This window comes from Typopeltis vanoorti, chromosome 2, assembly GCF_054136105.1.
Source record: "Typopeltis vanoorti isolate ZY-2024b chromosome 2, IOZ_Tvanoo_1.0, whole genome shotgun sequence".
Taxonomy (NCBI): domain Eukaryota; kingdom Metazoa; phylum Arthropoda; class Arachnida; order Uropygi; family Thelyphonidae; genus Typopeltis; species Typopeltis vanoorti.
Window position 1 is genome coordinate 105,990,316 of NC_143550.1, and position 24,197 is coordinate 106,014,512.

At 32.3% G+C, this 24,197-nt stretch overlaps 1 protein-coding gene across 1 annotated transcript in view; it reads right to left on the bottom strand.

Annotated features, from left to right (window-relative positions):
* Nucleotides 1-1,124: 1,124 nt before the first annotated feature.
* Nucleotides 1,125-24,197, bottom strand: part of LOC150109310 (irregular chiasm C-roughest protein-like) — a 167,638-nt gene continuing 144,565 nt past the window's right edge. Inside the window, exons 10-12 of the mRNA XM_090407296.1 lie at nucleotides 9,124-9,154; nucleotides 8,276-8,423; nucleotides 1,125-2,201 (exon numbers count right to left, since the gene is read on the bottom strand). Of these exons, the coding sequence (XP_090263422.1) occupies nucleotides 2,022-2,201; nucleotides 8,276-8,423; nucleotides 9,124-9,154 (359 nt within the window). The 3' untranslated portion in view covers nucleotides 1,125-2,021. The remainder of the gene's footprint in view (nucleotides 2,202-8,275; nucleotides 8,424-9,123; nucleotides 9,155-24,197) is intronic.

A 24,197-nucleotide genomic window follows, 5' to 3' on the forward strand; every position in this document is an offset into this window, starting at 1 on the left:
CGTATTCATCTTTGGAATGTTGGAAAAGAAAGACCAACAATAATATTCATCAATCTATACGAACATAATGCTAGTGCAATCGTTGAATGTACAGAATTTATGGGGTGGGATTAACCTGACATTTTACGGTGTGACCATTTTTTAGACATACTTTTCCATATAAATCCTTAACTAAACAGCGATATACTAAAAATCATAGCAAACAAACAACAAATTAAGTACAAATAGTTTAGCATAGTGGCTACAAGAAATTTTTTTAACATTTTTAAAAGAAATTATTCAATTTTATGATGCCAACAAAGTTGGATGCTTCCGTAGATATTAATTAATAAATGGAGAATTTTCTATAATAAATTGTGTAGACCAAGAGTAATACAGACAATAGTTTATTTCGGTCCTTTCTGAAGAAAAAGGCTAGCATAAATATCCTATCGCCTGGTTAGTGCATCCCGTTTCCAACCAACAGACTGCGGGTTCAAATCCTCGCTGTAGGAATGAATGCTTGTGATTAGCCTTCAATTGGGAGGGGAGATAAATTTCATCATCTAGTGAGGGACCTATTCACCATGCTTATTAGAGTCCTGAAGTGGCTTGAAAAACATCCGCGTTTGAATTTTCCATTTTTCACTCCACTGGAATGCGTTTTCAGTTTTAACTTTCATCATCATCATCAAATTCCTGATATTTACCCTCAAGGGGTGTACAGGATATGATAGTACTACATGAAAAATTTACATTACTGTGTTTAATTTCTCAGATTATTTTTATAACCTTAGAAGTTAAACACAGAATTAAGAATTACAAAATGCAGTGAAAATATGGATGTAAAATATTCCTAACAATTAGTAATACAAAGTGGATTCTAAAATTCGAGCAAGGATTATATCATCCACCTTTTCTAGGAATCGAAAAGTGGTTCAAATCGCGTTCCGTTTTCTTAGAATTATACGCTATAATAGAATTTCTGTGTTCGACAACTAGAAAATTATTGCTTAGTTCTCGAGTCCTTATAGTCCTTATAAGGACTGGCTTAAAGGGGCGAGTCCTTATAAGGACTATAAGGACTCGAGAACTAAGCAATAATTTTCTAGTTGTCGAACACTAGTCATAAGTGTTTTCAATTATTAGTATGCTAATAAATAGAAGATGTTGGAATTATTTAAAGAATATTTTTTGAAATTTTGAAATTCTTTCAATTAAATTTATTTATGTTTTTTTATTTATAATAATTACATATTTTTTTTTAAATATTTAATATATATTTTTGGAATTAAGTGTTGCAAAAATATGAGAAAAGCTGTTTAGTAATTTCTTATAGCCACTACGCTTTCATTAATGACATTGTAAACATGCGCCCTCTGACACAAAACTACCCAATAACTAACAACAAACAAATAGAGAATATATATATATATATATAAAACAGAACATTTCGTTTCGTTATCGAAATCACTGACACACGTCATGAAAATAATAATTACACCTATTTCATTGAGGACGTAGCTACCATGTTTCCTATTCATAATCACGTGATACTGTCTTTGTAAAGTCTACGGGATCAAAAGTTCTTGTCCCGTTCTTCAACATCAAACAGCTGTAGTAGGCAAACTTACGGACACCACATTTTTTGGACACATAATCAAATAGGAATGTAGTTCAAGATGTCCGCAGATATAACCGCCTTTTCATCTGTACAGAGAAAAATAATGAACTCTTGCTTAACCATGAACGCCATGACTCATCCGGGTACATAGTTTTACGAATAAATCAGGAAGACACGTACACTTTTGACTACCCTGCAGCAACTTGCGTTTTTTTTTTATCTTCTTCTGCAATTCAACACATGCGCAGTTGCTCTTACGCCAACATAATCCTACAGTTTATATATATTTATTGTATTTATTCCTTTTTTTTCTTCCCCACTTTGTTATATGCCTTTTTTGGAAGACCATGTCAAAGTCTAAAAGCTTTGATATATTTAGCAAAAAAAAAAAAAAAAAAAAAATCAACTTATGATTGATTTAAATATCTGCTTGGTCTGTGATTTTTTTGGGAAACTGGATTTCAGCATATTCAATGTGTTCTCGCCTTGGTCTGGGAAGACTTTTCCTTTGATGTCCATTGCGGCTGTCTGATAGATTCTGAAAGTCCAAATCAGCGTACACCAAGTTTTCTTTATTCTTGTTGTCATTTTGGTCAGCCTGAAATTAAAAAAAAAAAAAAAAAAAAGAGGAAGTATTTAGTTATTAATGTAATGATCTCCCAGAATTTATTTATTTTTTGGATACACTATTGTTTCAATTCACTTGATATAATATTTGCATAAGTCATATTACCAACATTTATCCCCTGAGAATGAAAAATCGTAATTTTTTTTTTTTAGTTAAAACTTTTCTTAATTTCCCCACCCTAACAACCCAAACAGATGTTCCTGGCAAGCGAAAAGGTTTTTTATAATCATCCACCTTCCATTTAGAGAAGTCGCTAACACTTTAATAGCTCAATAACACCTTATCCCTACACTGTCCTCTACAGATAACGGGGAAGATGAAAAGCATTCTTGCTTCGCCCCTTTAAGCCAGTCCTTATAAGGATAAGTTAAAATTAAATTAAAAGGAAACTATGCTTGACATATTCGTAAGCATAATTCAAGAGACAGAAATTTTAATATAATATTTAATATTACAGGTATCCCTTACTTAACGTGGGATTTGATTAACGCGTCGAAATTAATTGCGGCAATCCCTTGATATACGCGGCAAGAGTTTTGATTAACGCGCCTTTAAACCTGCGAAGCTCGCGGCTGATCTGACAGACACATGCAAAATGTTTAATATAAATATTCTTACACAATTCAGTGTATAGCTTGGAGGTCATGAGTAGCTGTGCATTCATATGTTACGAGTGATATTCTGCGTGTTTTGATGTCAGCATAGTATGGTTTAGTTTTTTTAGATTGTAACTGAAAAGAAATAAACCATCATGTATTACTGAAATAGAGAGCCAAAGGCTTATTTATCATACATGTCCTCTAGGAGATGTGCTTTACATTATGGAAAATACTAAGGAAAGTGATCTGGAGCTTACTCCACCTTTACTGCGAGTTGCCCATAAATGTTGCTTATGCTTGCATCTACCGAAGCTTTTAGTTTCTATATATTAGGCACGAAACTCTTGTGGTTTCTATATTCGGCTATGAAATAATGTTGGATTCAATATCCACTTAATTTGTACCATCATGTACAGTATTATAATTGCCGGGTTTTTTCCTTTATGTTTTTTTGCTTGTTTGCCGAAGTATGGAGAGTAATTTTGCTTGTTATCGTAGAATTCATGCCGATAAGAAAAAAAACTAAAACTGCTCAAACAACTCTTGATAACTTCTTTTGATAAAAAAAATTGCAGTAAATAATGTAGCACAAGCATTTATTAAACATTTACTTTGCATTCATTTTTTTATCTTTCCTAAAAGAGTACCATATAAAACGAACTATTAGTACAGTAATCGATCAGGGACGAATTGTAATTTTTACCTTTGATTATTAGATTTGATTAACGCGATTTTGATTTACGCGGTAACATCGAGGGATTAATTAACCGCGTTAACCGAGGGATAGCCGTATATATAATATAATATATTATATTATTTAATATAATATATTTAATATAATATATTATAACTATGCTTGCCATATGACATATTTGTAAGCATAATGAATGATGAAAACTGTTGTAGGACCACGGTGCAGAAAGTAAGGAGACACTCCAACACCGTTTTCAATAATCATGTTACCATGGAAAGGAAACCTCAAAACATGGCGCGAAGAATTCTTGACAAACTTCAATATATATATAAGATGATGCGCACTTATCTACAGAGGGAAAAGTATACCAAGAGTATAAAGAAAAACAAATGCGGACTAAAACTTAGAACGTGAGAACTATGTTGAAATTAGCGAAATTAAAATAACAGACAGGGGAAAAAGATGTAGCAATTCTTGTGGGTTAGTGAAATCATATGGAAGGGAAGTGGTAATTACTGGCGTAGAGACTACAGAATTATCTATTGGGCTTAAGAGAAAGGACAAAATTAGACTATGAAAATATTGGGAAAAGGAAGTAAAACACACATGAACGGACCATTACACTTAAGAGCGACCCCAGTGGAACTTGCCATAATTCAAGTGTACAGGCCAACATGTAACTTTGAATATTATGAGAGAGAGAGAGGAGAAGTATATGAGGAATGGTCGGCGAAGTCAGTAAATGTAGAGAAACTGGAACAAATGGATTAGGAAACATCACAAACAACACTGAGGACCTTTATTTCTACTATAAAAGTTTGCAGTTTTTTTTCTCATTTCATATAAATTTATTCAACTGCTCCTCTCCCATACCAGCTCTTTTTATTCTGTTGCGTATTTCCATATTTAAAAATACCTCAGTTTAAAATTTACAACTGAAGTTAATACCTCCGTTTTACTGAAGTACTTAAATATCAGTTCTAATTCTACTTTCTTCATAATGGGATCCGTTATAGATGATGAATAACAAAGGGAGAAAAGTACTCTTGCCTTACTGCCCACTTACAGTTTAGGTATAGGCCATATATGGTTCTTTGTGATATCCTGTTTAGAGCCAATAACTATTAATTTATTGGGTTGAATTTGACTCTTTATTCTGTACCTTTGTCAGATCTACAAAATCTAAATACAGTTCTTTCTCCCCATGATATTTATAACTCAGCTGTTCAAGTTTCTGTTCCCAATTTTTCTTAGCCTTTTTAGTTATGATGCTTGCATAAAATCATAATTAGAACAGTCAATAGGGAAATTTTTCTGTAATTTTCCTACGGTTTTATTTCCCTTGAATTCTGGATGATAGGCTAGAGCTTTCATAGAGAATTCACCATTCTGATAAAGCCATCTGGATTTATGTAGTTGTGACCACTAAACCATTTGTTCATTCTTATTTGAGCGGTTTTTTTTGTTTTTTTTTGAAATATCATTTACTTCAGCTATCGCGTTGTTTTTCTTTGCATCTTGGTATTTTTTGCCGCTAGTTGGTTAAATGAAATAAATAAGGTAATCACTATACACATCCAGAATAACCTTAATTTTATATTCTTGTTATGATTAGATTCCTTTTGTAATAAAATATTTTGCCATTTATAAAGTTTTTCAGTAACCTACCGAAATATCCAAATGGCTTTATGATATATATATCACCTATAATCCTCTTGAAGTTTTCCTGACTTTTTATCCTTAGGTATGAGAAACTTTCAGGTATGAGTTCTTCTTTTCCACGATTGCTTCTTTAACTTTTGAGTTCTAATTTTTCTATCCTTGTAGAGAACGTCATCTCCATGCATCTCTGACTGAATCAATCAAGCCCCGTCTTACATTTTGCCACTTACAAGTGCCACAAGTAATTTCTAAGATTTGGTTCTTGTTTTCAAACTTTCATTTTTCCCCCTACAGTGATATTTGAATATTTAACCTAGAGTTCATCTCTGAAAGATGCTCGACTGATTTTTTAAACTCATACATTTGTTTTCCTTTTTCAATATTCATTTTAATCCTACTCTGAACTAAATGGGTGATCACTTCATATTTCAAATATTTCATAAACTGTTGTATCCTAAACGAGTCTTTTTTTTTACTGTGTTAGTTTTATTTTATTATCTTCATGTTTATTTATGCACATCCTTATGGTGGAATTTAGTGGCAATCACTTATGTTGAAGTTTCTGGAACAGAAAAGTAGCTCAGAGGCATTTTAACAATACGCTCCCAGTAAAGAGACAAAACAAAATGACCAGGAGATCACAAGAAAAGAAAAACACGCGCAAGGAGGAAGACAGTGGCATACCTTTGTTTCTTGTTATTAATGTTGACAGGTAGATGCGATGGTATGCACCAAAAATATATTCAAGTAAACAGTCCCTGCTTTAAACTGAGATCTGTAAAGTAACCTGACTTTCTTCCGTTTGATGGTCTTCTTTCTTCAAGGCATATTGGGAGAATCTGCTTTTTGGTTTTCCGTTCAGGATATTTTTTATCATGTTTTTTTTTTTTTTTTTTCTTGACCAAGGTAGTCAAGTGCTGTCTGTAAATACTGAGTTCCACAGAGACAGGGAATGCTGTAGACACCTGAGAACCAGAGATAGTCCTGGAGATCCTGGAGCCCAGTTTATCTGTTGTACATTTGATGAAAGGCGAAGATATATGTATAGTATCGTTTGGAGGAGCGTCTTGAAACGGTACAAGTTCTACAGAATCCGGGTAACTGTAAGAACCAACGGTATGATCTTAAATAGATTTTGGTGCACCCCCCTCCTCAACTACCTGTCATCATAAACAGGAATCACCACAAAGAACGACACTGTCTCCCCTCTCCCCCCATGCACGTGGCTGTCCTTGTTATCAGGATCATTTTGTTTGGGTCTTCACTAGGCACTTTAACAATACACGAGTGTGCATTGTTAAAGTGCCTCTGACAATGCTGGCTTGAGCAAGCGAAACATCGCTTGTAAATAATTAGTTAAATTATTTATTTGCATTCCAATGTTTATGTAGTCTTTCTATTCCAGAAACTTTGACATGAATATCGCAACAGCCACAGGAATGTGAACGCTGTGTCAATAATAACAAATCGGTGTTTACATTTATTTGCTCTTTAATCGAAATGTTGCTGAAGGTGAAAACAGAAGAATAAGAAATATATTTCAAACATACGTTTGAAATATATTTCTTATTCTTCTGTTTTCACCTCCAGCAATACCTTCAATTTGTCCTTTTTTTCTTGAAGTTCGTTTCCCCATCTGATAAGTAGAAAAATTTCTTCACTTTTCCCTTCTTTTGTAAAACTATAAGCACAAATGAGTCTCGATGTTTAATTTCTCACCATGAAAGTTGCCCACATCACTCTACTTCAATTTGCTTTCCATGGAAAGTTTTTTTATCTTCATGTTTCGTAGTGAATACTATAGCTTCTCTTTTCCCTGCACACTATTGCCTGATCATAACATCTTATAGTTATTATTCAGAAGTATTTCACCTGTTTTTTGCCTTCTTAGTAAAACAAACCGATGGTATGGTATTTCTGTACTTCCTCTGACAGCTTTATCATTTCTCCAATGGAATTGATGGCACATATCTTCATTTCAGTTGCCTAATATACACACACATCAAACATCATGGGCGATAACAGAAGGAAATTCAAAGTGCATAGATGTAATAGAGAAGTTTATGCTTCTATGTGTGATCAGTATTCCAGTTCACCACAGTGAAGTAGGACTCGGAAAACGATCAGCTAGTTTAATTAAGATTCCAGCTATGATTCACCTCACTCCCCATCACACAGATACAGTTTGACATTCTTTTCTTTCTGCAGACATGCAGATTACATCCTCCATCGGTCAGAATCCAACGTTAATAAGATTCTGTTTTTTTTTTTTTTTTGTTGTTGTTGTCGTTGTTTTCCCCAACCTCCAACAATATTCAATTATGCATTCAATTTTTCATTTTTTTTTGGGGATTAACATAAAAATTCTCATTTTTATCAAAACACATAAGCTATCAACGCAAATCTTCGAGTCTAAGATATACTTCAGATGATAGTAATAATATAGAAACATCGGGGAATGAAAGGAAAGAACAAACAGTAGAAAACGGAGTTGCAAACTAGAGAAAAAAAAAATAAATCGTCCAGATGTTCCAATTCTGTGTGAAAAGGCAGATGGTGTATACACTCAAGGAAAACCTGACATATGGTGACCGTTCAATAAAATGTGTGCAAACAAATGGATCACCGTTGGCATTAGGCCTACTAATGACATCAACTCGTGCTTCCGATAATGTTACTTATGATTTACAAGAAAATGCCATTAACCTTGACGACAGAGTCTTATAAACTCTTATAACGATACAAGTTGATGAAGTTATCCAATCATAATTATCTCTGGGATATTTGTAAGGTCGATTCACGGGTTTCCATTGAAAGAATACACTGAATAATACTGAAAAGCCTTGTTGAAAGATTGGCGTTTCAAACAATTCTCATTCTACAAAAAACAAATTGAAGACTGTATAGGAAAGCAAAACGCTACTTTTGCTTTCCTATACTTTTTATATTTATAACAATTTTTCCCTCAGATATACAGTAATTTTAATTAATTATAATTATTGGGACTCTACAGTAGTTTTATGTATATATTATTATTATTGTGCCTTCATTTGTTCACTTTAATTAACCCTTCAATTATAAAACCTTACCTTTAAATTCTTGTAGCGTGCTGTTTCTGAGTTGATATTAGAATTTGAATTTGTCTTTGGAGCAGCATACAAAGCATCTGGAGGAATCGCAGTACCTTTGCGCCCATTGTGAATAAGTTCTGCCGAACGACCACTTTCTGCGTCACTGCTAAGAAAGACAAAATACAAAAGAATAGATGAAACCAAATGATGCCTAAGAAAGAAGTATTGTGTTGTAGAAATCATGTTGTAATATAAAAAAACTTAAGATTTTTTAAAGCATTAATTATTTTAAATTTTATTGTATAGTAAAAGTATGAAACTAAAATGTTAATTAAGATATGAAAAATAAATTGCAAAGCAAATAAATATAAGAAAAAATTAGCTACAGATGGATTCAAACCATAAAAAATTTAGAGCTTTAGAAGTATATCAATTACAAAAAACAATAAATTAAAATTTTGTTCTACTTAAGAATTGTTAAAACATTTTGCAGTTCTGATGTGTGTTTATGGTAATTCGAAGTGTATTTTCTGCACACGAAAGTCAAATAAAATATATTTAGGACATGCGAGAAAGAGCAAACGTTCAGATTAAAATAACATGAACATTACAAAAGTAGTTACATGTGCAGGTGAAAAAAAAAAAAAGGAATTCCCTGTCAAGGTATGATAAACACATCAAGAAATAGCACTAAAAAAGAAAACCATTAGAACTGTTTTCATTTTAGTGCTGTTTACTTAGTGCTAAATAAACAGCACCAATTATATTTACAAATGTTGGACCCACATTAAACTCAGTATCGTCACTTCTCATATTAATGTGATTTGGCACAGAAAGAGATCTCTACTAATAAAAATTCTACATACCTGTCAACTTCAGGTTTGAAGCCACGGTTGCCTATAAAAAACAAGGGGAGGTAGCATATTAAAATAAATACTTTTATTATATTTAACAAAAATGGCCATTTACTTAATTTTTTTATTACCTTTCCCCCCATTTTATGAAGCAGTAGTTTCTAATTTTTTTTTTCAATTCTAGTACCTCAATAATCATTAAATTACATGAAATCATTTACTATTTTCAGCCATGTTAAATTTCTAAATCGTTAAAAATGCGAATTCAACCGAGATTATGGTGTAATATAAACTTGAGATTTTTTAAAGTATCATTTATTTTTAATTTTTTTTTGTATAGTAAAATTATAAGAATAAAATGTTAATTAAGATAAATGAAAAATAAATTGCAAAGAAAATAAATATAAGAAAAATTTAGCCACAGATGCATTCAAACCATAAAAAATTTAGAGCTTTAGAAATATATAAATTACAAAAACAATAAAAATGACTAATAAATTGAAATTCTTCTTTCAAAGAATTTTGAAAGAATTCCTTCTGAAAGAAAACAGATTTTAAATCCATCTAATATTTTTGTTTTTAAATATTTAAATACTTTTATTTCAATTTTTATATTTAAATACTTTTATTTCAATTTTTAACATCAATAATATAATACAAACAGAGATATTTCAATCAAATTCTATCTCAACCGCCGTGTAGTAGCCGGGATAAGAATAGCCCCACTGTAGCTCATGCATGTCGTACGGGACGACTAAAATGGGTACCCAAGAAGGGTAATGGATGGCAATGCTGTAGTCAGTGAAGATTTAACTGATGCTCGGCTATTCCTGCTACCCTCCTGCCATGACCAGAGCTTATAGCTCTATAATACCCCATCCATACATTTTCTTCTACAGATAATGGGGATTGTGAAAAGCATTATTGCTTCACCCATCTAGCCACAAAAACTTTTTGTAAAAAATTTAAATGTAAACCGCTGAATTGAAGTCCTCGTGTGGCGTCCGGGATAAGAATAGTCCCACTGTAGCCCATGCATGTCGTACGAGGCGACTAAAATGGGTACCCAGGGAGTAATGAATGGCGATGCTGTAGCCAATGAAGTTTTAACTGAGGCTCGGTTATTGCTGTTACCCCTCCTGACATGATCAGAGCTTATAGCCCTGTAATCCCCATCCATACATTTTCTTCTACAGATAACGGGGAATATGAAAAGCATTCTTGCTTCACCCATCTAGCCCCCCCCCCCCCCCCACTAAAAAAAAAAAAACCCGCTGAATCTAAACAGTTGATGATATACAGTTAATGGTAAATCATTAACCATGTACCTGAAGTGAAACAGCCATAGTAAGAAGAAATTTCGCAAATTGGGTTTTAATTTGAATTATAACCAAGAGAAAAGAGCCAACGATAGTTCATCTTCTGTATATAATTACGTATTTAGTCGTTAATTTTTTAATACACACAATTCGGGTATAGTTATTTCGCATATAATTACAATGAATATTATTTTACACGATGAGGGAAATATGTTTGTAACTGCTTCACATTTCACGCTCTTGAATATTGTGTGCGTTGCTTATGTTAATAGCAAAGATAAGAAGCTGAAGTTATTGCACGGTAGTGTGTGTCCTGTACGGGCAAAACATTAAAAGTCCTTATATAATTTCATATAAACGCAATAAAGTCTGGAAATATCCTAAATTTGATCTTAATTTTCCTAATCATAAAAAACAAAAAAATAATAAACTGTCTTTTTTTTTTTTTTAAATCTCCTTCGCACTTGAACATGCCCTCATTATTGCTTTTCTTTATTATATTTTTTATCGTGAATTTTACTTACGAAAGGATGTCGGATTATATTCGGTGGGCTAAGATTTAAATCATCCGAGCTGGTAATAACGCTCTAATTATCTAAAGACTACATGAAACCCAACATGGTACTTTTTCGAAATACTTAAAGCATTCAAAGTAATTACTGTTACCATTAACACTGTTAAATAAATATTTGAGTTATTAATGTTAATGAACATTTCATATTAATACCTTAATTCAGGATTATCCAAAACACAGCCCGCAGGCCGCATGCGATTTTGTGTGGCCTGCTTGTGGGTTCCGATTTTCACAAGCGAAAAAAATAAAAGAACAATTTGAATCGAATGCGTATTAGATATTTCAATTCTATCACAAATCGATAATCTCGATGTTGATAATTTCATTTGGTGTTTTTACACTACTATATATCCACGTGTTTTTCAAATATTGGATGTGTCAAAGGAGCGTTCTTATACTGTTTTGTTCCAACGCGCATGCTTCGGGCTCTCACGGGAAACGTGAGCGCGCGATTAGTGCGCAATTAGTGTTGTTCGTTTGTTCGGCTATCAAGGTTGTGTCGCTGCTCCTCACTAAATTACTAGATATGCATTGGAGGTGGCCCCTCGGATAAATATATATATATTTTTTAAATGCGGCCCAGAGATTACCTCGGACAGCCCTGCCTTAATTTATTAAAATTTAAATGAAATACACTTTCCATAATTCAGAGTTTTAATCACCAGGAAGGTGTCTCATTGAGCGATGAAATTTATCTACCACCTAATGGGATTCAGAGATATTTATGTCCAACTTAGGATTCGAACCCACTGCCTGCTGGTTGGCGATCCGATATGATTGGTCAACCATCTCGTTTAGAAACTGAAGTCACGTTTTAATGCGTGCACGTTATCCTTCACATAATCTCGTTTAAAAACTAAGGACGTAAAGGTAGGCTTACGAAGTGGTCGGAAAATTGGCTTTTCTACTCAAACCATCTGTTCGGAAAATTGGAATCCAAAATTCTCGAATGTCTTACAGGCATGGTTCTCAACATGGTCCGTTTTTTAAACTGATTATGCTACCGCTTAATACAATCATTGTGTGGATTAGCTTGATGAATTAGCCTAAATTTTCAATGCAACATAAATCGGATTCAAAGCAACCAGTTTGCCAACATACGGTATATCTGAATTGTGAAATGGAACTCGAAACTGTCGCTATCTTGACTCCCCCCCCCCTACTAATCAAAATGGAAGGAAAGAATATGCGCATTTAAGTTAGTGAATGGAGATAACAACAAAGCCAAGTTGCTGTTTTTTCTTTTAGTGAATTCTATCTCAGGTTACATAACTATCGACATTTTGGTTGGAAAATCATTTGCATTTAAAATATTGACTTTTTTTTTTTTTTAATGAAAACCCTGTTTTGTGGTGAATGTAATTCAAAGGAATTCTACGTTTTCAACGTCTTTACTTGTTTAGCATTAGGTAGTCCACGAAATTCGAGCTCTATTCCTGATATAGGGGACAGTACGAATTCGTTATTCATATAAATAATAATAATAATATGAAATTAGTAAAGCTTGGAAATCATCAGTTGAGATAAATGACTGAATAAACCTTAAGCATATTTCTTTCCAAACTTTTGAGTTTTGGAATGTAGTTCATTGACAAATGAAATTAATCCAAATGACAAAGTAATGAAGAACCGGAACAAAATAAAAATTTATTGCAGTATTCTTAATTATTAAATATAATTTTACATAAACATGCACACAAAAATAATTAAGAGAAAATTAGTAATAATTAAAGATAAATCCTCCTTAAGTATGTGTTTTGCTTTTAGTTTATTTAGTTTAGGAGATTCTTTTTCTTCCTCATTGACTTGGAATGCACTGTTCTCTTCCGTATCAATCTTAATTCAATATTATACCCCCCCCCTTCTGTAGCATCTCTTTCTCCCTTATTCTGGTATTCAAATTTCAGTTGCTAGATGTTTGGACCACATCTTTTCGTTTAAATATTGCACAAGTAGATTGATCGTTCTGTAAGTGATTTTCAATGTTTGGTGGATATCTATTTGTTATCTAACAAATATCTAACTGGGTGACGTTTGACTTTAACACACTGTAAAGTTTTCTTTCCATATACTGATATTTCTTTTCATAAATTTCAGAATGATGTTTATACATTGGTATTCCTTTGTGATGAATGTAATTAAAAGGAATTCTACGTTTTCAACGTCTTTGCTTGTTTAGCATTAGGCGTAGTGTAAGTGTACACATTGGCTTTTGTTGTGGTTTGCTCAATAAATCTAACGTGAAAACCTCTTAAGGCTTTTTTTTTTTTTTTTAAACCAGAGCACGATGAACTTTTTTTTTGAACTAAGCTATATGGTGAGTAAAATTGATTTATGAACTTTACCATAACTTTTCAGCTAATTTAGTACTCATATTTAAATATCTTTGAACTATCGTGAATCAATCAGAGCGGAACCATCACAGAATACCGAATGCACACAAAACGTGGAGATGTCTCTACCTCTATCCAGGTGGGCACACCTCAATTTATCAGTTGTAAGTGCATCGAGAAGTTACCCATTTCAATTTTCTAGTAGCGTGATCCACATTAAAAATCGTAGCAAAACATTATGCTTGACATTTTTAAAATAAATTCTGGACAATTACTAGAGGCTATGGAAAACTACATTTTTAAATTTATTCATTTTTATTTCTTAAGCAACTTACCTTTATTTTTCGAGCATATATACATATATATACATATATACATAAAAACAAAACATGATATATACAAAAATAACAGACACCACATGCGAGACATGAGACATGAACAATAAAAAAAAAGTTATACACGAGATTGAGCAGACAGTACAACGTAATTTGTTAACACCGATTTACACACGTACTCGAATATTGGATAACTGCTGCAGTTATTGAAATCAATTATTGAGTATCTTGATTCCTGTTTGTAATTAAATGAATCTCGTAAATTCTAATTAAAATTTTTCTATGAAAATGATTCAATTTGTGAAGTCACACTCTCACGAAAAATCAGACGATGGATGCTTTCTCACCTGCCATGCTTTTATTATAAATCGAAGCATGGATCTACTAATTACTGTTCTCTAAGTAATATGTTCCTATTGGACACGATAATTCTACAGCGCCACCATTTCTATCTTCCAAAAACATCTTACACTATTAGAATTGCAGTAAGAACCAGCTCCCGCTGTATTTTTAAATACTGTATCAGAATAATTAAAATTGCTTTATAAATAATTTGTTCTCAGTTAATAAACGTCTCATATTTTTCAAATCTTAGATTTGAATGAAATGCATCTTAATTTTGAAAGCTTAACATTTTATTGGCTCATTAGTCGGTATTTAAATAATAAATTATACAGTAAGGAAATGTAACAGTTTGGAAGAATGAAGATATATAATTTCAGCTTATTTTCATACTGTAAGAACAGAGTCCTTTCAAATGAAAGAGGTATAATTAAAACATTTTTTCGGTAATCGATAGGAATTTTAATTATAAGGTAAACTTAAATGAATAATGCGTACTGTGCAAATCTTCACAAAAGACACCATTTTATACCTTACATAAATCTATATTATATATATTGCTGTCTGTTATTTGCATCAAGTGATGTTAACAGTAACGAGATCTCATTGATAAAGAAAACTGATTGAATTTAAGGCCGAATCTGATTGTTAAAAGTGGATTTATCAAGTAGTACGGCCTATTAGTGACAGTTAAAAATGTACCGTTGAAAGGTTACTTTGTTCACATAGAACGAAGTGATACGGTACCATCAAAAGACTGAAGTCGATGCATCAAAGGAAGAAAAAGAGCGCCACCTATGGTGATGCTAGAACGTTAATGACAATGCCTGGGGAGATTTCTCCTTTACGACGACTTCCGATTCTCTAAAAAGAATACAGTCTCTGTCATCTGACTCCGCGCGCGCCCACACATGTACTGTCCTGAGCTAATGCACCTTTAAGAGATTATAGCCTGTGTGGTCCAACGCAACTTCTTTCATAATTTATCTTTAACAACGGATTGCTGAAACAGTATGGGGAAAAATCTTCTGATTTCCGTCGATAAGGGCAAATCCCGCTGCGAAAGGAGGACCGTGCGATGATAAAAACTCAATATGTTGTCTGTCACTTATTGAAGAATCATCAGGACGGAATAGCATTCAAGATTTAAAATGCAGTTGGGACGCCGAGCAAAAAATGCACGGGTAACAGCAAAGATATTGTTGCGACATTATTTATCATTATTTTTTATCCCCCCCCCTTCTGTCAAACATAAAAAAGTAAACGCATTGTTGATAAATGGAGAGTGTTGCAAAAAATTGTTCTGGTTGTTATGTCTGAAGAATTTAGAGCATTTATGGTCGATCAGCAAATCCATATATGAATTCAATTTTTTCAAAATATTAATGAAATTATCACTGAAATAAGCAGTAACAGTGAACAAGTTCAAAATAATCGGTCTTCCAGCTAAGAGTATATATTTTTAAAATTTCATTTTAGTGTTTCAAATTGAAATTTCACAACATTAGATTATTTCACATTACATAAACCTGTATGTCCAGACCATTCACTTCAACCTCAGCAGAGATCAAGCAGTTTAGTTCACCAAACCACCATCGAAAGGCGTCAGTAGTTTACGTTTTATCGGTTCCTCAGGGAGAGATAACATAAACCTCTATATCCGTAACAGGACTGGCTTAAAGGGGCGAAGCAAGAATGCTTTTCATCTTCCTCGTTATCTGTACAGGACAGTGTAGGGATAAGGTGTTATTGTTGGGCAATTAAAGCTCTGATCATGGCAGGAGGGTAACAGCAATAGCCGAGCCTCCGTTAGAACTTCATTGGCTACAGCATTGCCATCCATTACCCTCCAGGGGTATTGGATTGAATGAATCAATCACCGACTATGTAAGTAAAGGTGAAATCTCAAAAATACGGACGATCTCTAGGCCACTCCATAGTGGGCGAAAGACCGTCCTAATCTCAGCGTTGGTTCCACTCAGTGACGGGCTCCCCGACCACTGAGCAGAACCGCTCATATTCCGAGGAAAATAATTCACCGACAAAGCCCCTCAGCGGGCCGTGCCGGAGAACACCATCCCCGGAGACTCAAAGTGCTCCCTTAAGGCAAAAACCTTAAGAGAGCGAACTCAAAAACTCATCGCCCAAGGGGGTAACAGCAACAGCCGAACCTCAGTTAAACTTCATTGGTACAGCATTGCATTGTTGCCATCCGTTATCCCAAGGGCATTAATGAACCAATCGACCACATCTCACGGTCGATTGATTACCCAATCACCATCAAATAAATCTGTATGAATAATAAACTTGTTTATTATTCATACTGATTCAAATTTTAATTGAGTGTAAAATCAATTTTCTTAGAAAAAAATCTTTTTTTAGATTTTTCAAAAAGATATTTTAAAAATCATTTATTTATTAAAGATACAAAAATATTGCTATCAAATAAAACTGAAAAACCCATGTATATTGTACTGAATAAAGCAAAACATACTTAAGTACAGGTCATTATATAGCCCAGAAAATTGGTATTTAAATAATTTATATCCGGTTATCTATTCAGATAAAGACAAATTATTTCAGCATTAATATGATAGTGCAGCTTAACTAAACAAATTTAAATTTAAACCTACGTGTATTGAATGCAAATATGCATATTTGGAACCGCCAGTATATCCTTGAAATATTTCAGTAAGGAATATCCTAAGATGCATTTTTGTATGTCATCAATTCTAATAACACAATATTTATTTATTTTTCTTAAACTCTACAACAGCAAAAACTGCGTAAAGCCTAATAAAAAAAATGAAAGAAAAAAAAAAAAGCGTTGAAGGCTATTAGGAATTTTATGGTGGAAATTTCTTAAAGAACGAAGCGCACTCACTGGCTTGTTTTCTTTCTTGCTTTGTGTGGGGAAAGGGCGCCTCGAATTCTTAATAAAGCATGCATTTTTGAAATGTTTTTGTGATATTTTTCCTTGAGATACGGTATAATTCATTTAAGATACACAAAAAGATGAAAAAAATAAACGAATTATACCCAAAGAAACCGCTAATTATAACTACTGTCACCAGAGAAGAGATTAGGGTTATTATTTTTATTTTATAGATATAAGTTATACCTGCTAATAATTCTTGGAGTGCATCATTGGTCCATTTACCACAACGGCTAAACTGCTATCATTAAAGGCAACACAAAAGTTCCTTTTTTTTTTTTTTTTTTTTTTTTTTTTCCCACTCATCTCCAATATCTATAATGAGCGCTTACCTAGCTGTTTTGATACAGGAGTTATTTTGTATGGGAAAAAAGAAAGATAAAATAGCTCAAGGCTATTTTATCTTTCTTTTACTCGAAGTCATCCTTTTACTCCAAATACTTGAACTGTAGACTTCCTAAATGGATACTGTAGCCGTCATTTCTCATCGATCGTTGTTTTAAAATAAAAAGTCCACTAATCACACTATACTAGGCGTTTTAGACAATCTAGATGTCTATATATTACTGATTGTGTATTTCTCAGCTGGCATTGGAGCACATCAGTGACTGTTTAAAGAGCTATTCTTATTGATGTGTTAAGTGCATCCCTTGCGGTTACAGTTTGCCATTTTCAGAAACCAATTCAATGAATTTGTAATTAGTATTATCTGTAATAAAGTGTACACGAGATGAATACAAGAATCGAAGCGACTGCAATACATTGTGAGCATGGTGTTAGAATTTCAATGTTCGTCGTCGTGAATCTCATTTCTGTTGTTTCATATTTATTTGCGATTTATTTACAATGCATAAGGAATAAGTCTTTTACACAAAGCTGCAAAATCTATAAATTAATCTGTTCCGAAGAACAGCGTTAAAGAGAATGAAAGAGAAGGATGATAAGTTGTTGAGGTAGGTTTTAAGTGACTGGAGTGGGCATGCGAGAGAGAGCTAGTTTATCTGATTTCCCTCTTCTGCAAGTGGACATTCCGCTATATTATATATAATCGTAATAATAAATGGACACAAATGATCCTAAATAAAATTAGGTTTTGCTAATGATTGTACAAAACTGCATTCTATAGAATCCAGAAATCAGAATACTGCATTATACAAATAGTCTCAATCAATGTGGCCATCAAGATTACGAACTCCTAATATTTATGTCAGGGCGATACAAAATTTAGACAAAAAAAGTGAATAAAAATTCTACGTTGAAAAAAAAAATGTTTATATAAATATATATTTAATCGGAGTTGCTGCTAAATGACCAGAAGTGGTTAAAAACATATTGTGTGAATCACAAACGATGGGATATGGAAGTCATTACGTAAAATTACTTATTTTGAAATCATGCGCGTCCAGAATAACTTTAAGCAGTTTTAATTTAATACTTGGTAATAGTTTATGTTCTCTGTAAAGTTGCTTTTTCATATAAAAATTATTGCTGTCTTTCATTGTATTTAAGGAAAAAAAAAAAAAACTTCACATATGCTGATAGTTTTCGAAGTCTTCACTTTGAACTTCAGAACTTCAGTTCATGGCAAAAACACCGAAAACAATTCGGTGTTTTTGCCATTTTTTGGATGTTAGCTTTCCTTTTGCAAAGAAATTCACAACGCTGTTAGTTTTAGGATGGAATTTGTTTTCTGGGTATGATATATTTAATTAATTCTTAATGATATAACTGATCTTGCATATTCGAATGAAACATTTATGCCATATTCGACTATACACTCAACAGTGCAGGGCAAGGAATATTAAGGTAAATCTAACCGCTCTCAGATCAATTTTTCGATTTTTTTTCCCTTTGAAAATGTACGTTAGGTTGTAGAGCACATATCGTATTCCAAAATTTTGAAAATAAGAACAAGTAATATATTTTTAAACTTTCTTCAAAAGGCATATGAAGCAAGAAAGTTGAATTTTTAAGACGTTACACTAAACTGATAAAGGACAACACACATTGGTTATAGCAATCATACGGCTGGTTGCTTTTACCGACAATTTCAAGCATACATGTAAGGATTTCAGGCATATCAAGCGAAGAGGCGATTTATTTTTAACCAGGTACAAGATTACCAGTAAAACTGATAAAAGGCAACGTCGGTTATACCAATCACACAGGTGACTGCCTTTGGTAGCGGATTTTAAAACAAAAATATTCTGATCAAGGTCATATCCGTAGACCAAACCACTAAGAAATATAAGTTAATAAAGTATCTAGCATAAAGTTCAGGGATGACTGAGTATGTGACAGTCCTAATCAATCATTTCCAGGTTCTAAACACTAAGCTACCATATTGTTCGACTCCAGATCTAGACTGAAACAAGCATTTGTTTCGGTCTGGATTTGCTATAGAATTTTATTATTTTTTTATTTTTATTATTAATTTTTATAAATACCTTTTATATTCAAAGTGACTGATTTTATTTCCTTTTTTTGTATATATTACAAAGTATGGCAGTTATCAAGTCTACTGCTTCAATTCCTTGTATAAAAGAGGATTTCGACACATTTGTAAAAATCTGCTTTATTCTCGGATAGCTACATTTGGTATGGCCAGTGTTTTTTTTTTTTTTTTCTTTTATATGTCAAACTCTCAGAAACATGAACTGACCTTTAACTTGACTCAAAATGAATAAACCACGCATTTCAAACCAAACACAGTTGATAAAATAAGTATTCCATAAAAAGTAAATTGTTGTTTTAAATAGCTTAACATTTATAATGTTTACAATCTCTCATTATGTTTCATAATACGTATCAGCAACAGGTGAGAACGGAGGTAAAATATATAATACTACTGACAAATACAACAATCTTTACAAAAAAAAAAAAAAAAAAACTCGTAGGTCACTGTAAAAAGCCCGGTTTGATCTTCGACACACACCTAACTGTAAAAGTCATCGATCAGTTGAGATCGTACACAATTTTCATTAGGAAAAAAAAAAAACAAAAACAAAAACTTGACTTTATTCCAATAGCACTTGGTCTACATACATAAACAAAAACTGTACAGGAAACACAGAATTACATGTTTTCACTATTTCGGTATTTGATAAATAAAGAAATATTTCAACAATGGGCCATAATTTTATAGACAGAATTCTAAGTCTATTAAAGAAAAAGGATAAAAACAAGTCCTACTCAAGTGCACTGTATCTGCCTCTCTTGAGATAAATTTTGAGAATATTATATATAATTTAATAAATAGATAAAGTATAAAGAATGACATCACCCTAGATAGTTTGTGTATGAATCTCCCATCTTAATCCTTTCAGTCCTAAATTAGAAAGCATCGTAGACGTGAAACGAGGGAGAGAAATACACAAAATACCACCGTTCTCAAATTTCATATCCACCTGGTCCCCGTTGCTCAGAGAATGGTACGGAGACAAGCTGGAAATATCCTTATTTCTAGTTCACTATTGGAATGTATTTACTTTACATTTCTAGCTTAATAATGTATGCAGTAAATCTTTTAAACAAAATAGCATCCAACGGCGCATTATTTGATTTCATTTGAATAGATATATTTTTCAGAATTTCGTACTTTGTTAGGTATATTTGGAACGAGCTACACTATTTACAGATTGTGCTGCAGCATAACATTTTCAAGTAATTCTGCATTCTGTATAGCGCTTATCATATCGGGTAATATAAAATTTAAAATGAAAATATTCAGTTTCATCCTGGTGTACTTACTTATTTTTCAACATTCCATTTGAAATTTATTTCAGTTTTATTACGATTACAACTCCGAAACTAATATTTGAAAACAAATATTAATATAATATATTAACTTTATAAAATAAATCAATATTATTTTCCTTTTTTTATATATAAAATAAATAATAAAGAAATTATTCAAAAAATTATATAAATAACATATACATACCTTTTCATTTTTATGATCTCTATTTTTAAATAATTAGTTTACCATGTGAGCTAATTCATTTTTTGTTAATTACATATTTTGTTAATTAAATATATAGACCCGCATTTGTTCTTTACTTCAGATTAGAACTAGGTAATGTAATTTTTAAATCACTGTAGCTCATACAGAAACTTTTAATTAAGGCAGGATTCGAACTAGATTTAATTCAAACTGGGGAATTCCACAACCTTTACTGAGTTGATAAAAATCGCGACCAAAACAGGAAATTACTTGTTTTCATTCACCTGCATAATATGAATGTTTTCTTTACAAGCCATTTATAACACTATGGTTAAAATTTTTTTTTTTTTTTTGTGTTGTTGTTGCATATAGTTGTTTTGGATATCTTGAAGCAAGGCATCAACGTATCACATTGTCCTTTTAATTTTTTTTTTTTACCTTCTCTAGTTCGCTTATCAAGCCAAGTCAGTAACCGTATTTGGAGCAATGCTTCTAATGCAATGTAATGTACAGCAAGCCATACCTAAACATGGCAACGACATTAGGAGACTAATAAATGGTGATATATAGTTGGGTGTGACAGTCACGGTTAGGGCCATCAATTGTCAGCAACTAATAAGGGAAGGTCGTTTCGCGCAATGGATAGAAAACAGACAAGATACTACAGTGTAGGCTGGATAATCTTAACTGTTAAGCAACGGGAAAAACAGAACATCAAAAAATTTCTTAGATAGCGACAACAGCAATGCAATAGCTGACCATTTACAAGCAAGAAAAGAAATACATACTTCTCGGAAATATCCATAAGATAAAGCAGATTGAAACATATTTCTTTATTCACGATTAAAGTTTAGCAAGTCGGAGGTTTTATTGGTTCCATATTATATGAGAAAAAATGCAGTTGGCCATACCATCATTGTGCCAACTTATTTTTTTTTGCTCCTTTTGGATGTTACTATGAGACGCATAAGATCGTGAGAATGCATTCTCCAACTGTTTTGTCTATTTTTGCCCCAGGAGATGAGATAGTTTCTGAAAGAAGCATCTTTCCCTTATCAGACCGGCTAACTCAGTTTAACTGAGCAGCCTCCTATGAGGTTTTCCTAACGGGATTAGAATCCACATATTTCCGACAGATCGACACTATCAAATATGAATTTGCTTGTGCTTGCTAAAGGCTTTGCTTTGATAATGCAATCTAAATCATTGTTAGTATTCATTTTTGATATTTGAATTTGTATGCATTACATTATTGTTGTACCCCACAAAACCAGTTTTACTTTCAATTTTCATACTATTTTCTTTTATTGACATTCTTCTGGAAAAGCAGTTTAGCCAAGATACGTATATAAATTCTTTTCCTTTTTTTTTATATAGTTTACAGGCATAAGACTAATCGACAGCATCTGAGAGAAAAGTAAGAACCATCGTATTCTTCAGAAACAGAGGAGAAAGAATAAAACATTCAATTTTAACTCAAAGATTACATTTCATATTTCTCTTCATTCTCAACTGTCTACAGGTTAAATTTTTAATGTGTTCTTAGTTCATAGTCTTGAGTTACTTGAAGGATAAATTCAACAAATTAAGAATCAAGACCTTGAGAAAATAATTGAATATTTTGAATCATCTGACGCAGACTTATAGAATTTAATGAAATGTCAAAGTTCCTTCAAAACAAAATTAATTACATGTAAACAAATAAACTAAGAAATTACTAAAATAACATTCCAAAGAATTTGAATAGAGAAGCATTGAATTAAATAAGAACCAAAAAAAAAGAGGAACAGGATACACACACAAAGAAATCTTACAAAAAGCAACACATTTTAGTCATAGTTACTGACACCAGGTTTTGAAGGTCGGAGATGGGCATTCAACTTCATAATAGGCGATCACGTGTTTGTTTGTTTTATAACCAATCAGAAATAAGATTTTTTCCAAGACTCGAAAATGAATTCATGTTTATAATGCTATATTCCAGACACAACAGACAGAATCACTGAACTCGTTTTAGAAAAAGGTAACGTGGAGCAAATATATATGAAAATTCTCACTAATTATGCACATCGTTCTTTTTACACCCAGTGCTTTAAACATTTTTACTGTTTTAGTACTCATTAACAACAACAACAAAGAATTTACATTAAATAAATAGAAAATAAAAATTAAAATATCATGCTTCAACTTTACGTTGATTTTCATATTATCAAGATTTTCTAGTTTATAGGAAAAAAATTAAATTAAATATCTTTTAAAATATTAAAACAGATAAGAATTAAACATATAACTTCTTGGCAACTTTAATTTTCATTTAAAAACATACTTTATTATTTTTATTTTTCATTAATGTATAAACTTTAATATTACAGTATATAAACTTTGTTTATCATATATTTTATTTATTTTCTTGACAGCTTCAAAGATTAGTATTTACTGAAAAACCCTGCCATTTTCCACATATATAAAAAAAAATCATGATTTAAATAGAAAATTCGCATTAGCAACAGTCATTTCTATCCAAGGCTTCCGAGGCACTCAAGCGAATATATGTAACAGAAGACTCGCTAATTAGAATTCTGACAGTCTTCTGAATTAAATTACACTAAATAATTTTCATACTACTGAGAGGAAATTTTGTCATTTAAATTGAAACATCATTAAATATAAATGAACGCACTCGAGTTTATGCGAGGTTTTAAGACAGAAGTGATTTGATTAATTTCCCAATTATTTAGAGAAACGTTAACTGAATGAAATCGGATGATTCCAGGATCTCATGCGATCGGTAGGACAGTAAGCATTAATTTTTCATTTATGTCTTTTTAATTTAAGAAAATGAAAGGCGTTCTGAAGTAGTGCCTCCATTTTAACTCCCCACCAAAATGGAGGAATCAGATTCACTGAGTGCATACCACACACTGCAAATAAAATGTCACGAAAATACTTCATGTCGATCTATACAAAAAAGTAAAGGGTGTATACATTAATTCTAATTATAAACTCTATATCTAAAAAAATCTGAAAAAAAAATTTTTTTTTCTAAAGAACTTTAGAATATATAAAATATTGTATTCCTGTTTTCACTGAATTCCGAAGACAGATTTACGTAAGATCGAAATCCATTAAGGTAATAACTACTAAATCTCAAACAGGTATTTTTTTATGACGATTAATTTTCGGTTCGACATTACGTATGCAATGATTTTTATTGTTGATAAAATGTAAGTTACAATAGCACCTCTGAGGGAGTACTAAATAAAATATGCTTATCATGATTCTAATGAAAGAACCTATCGTGAACA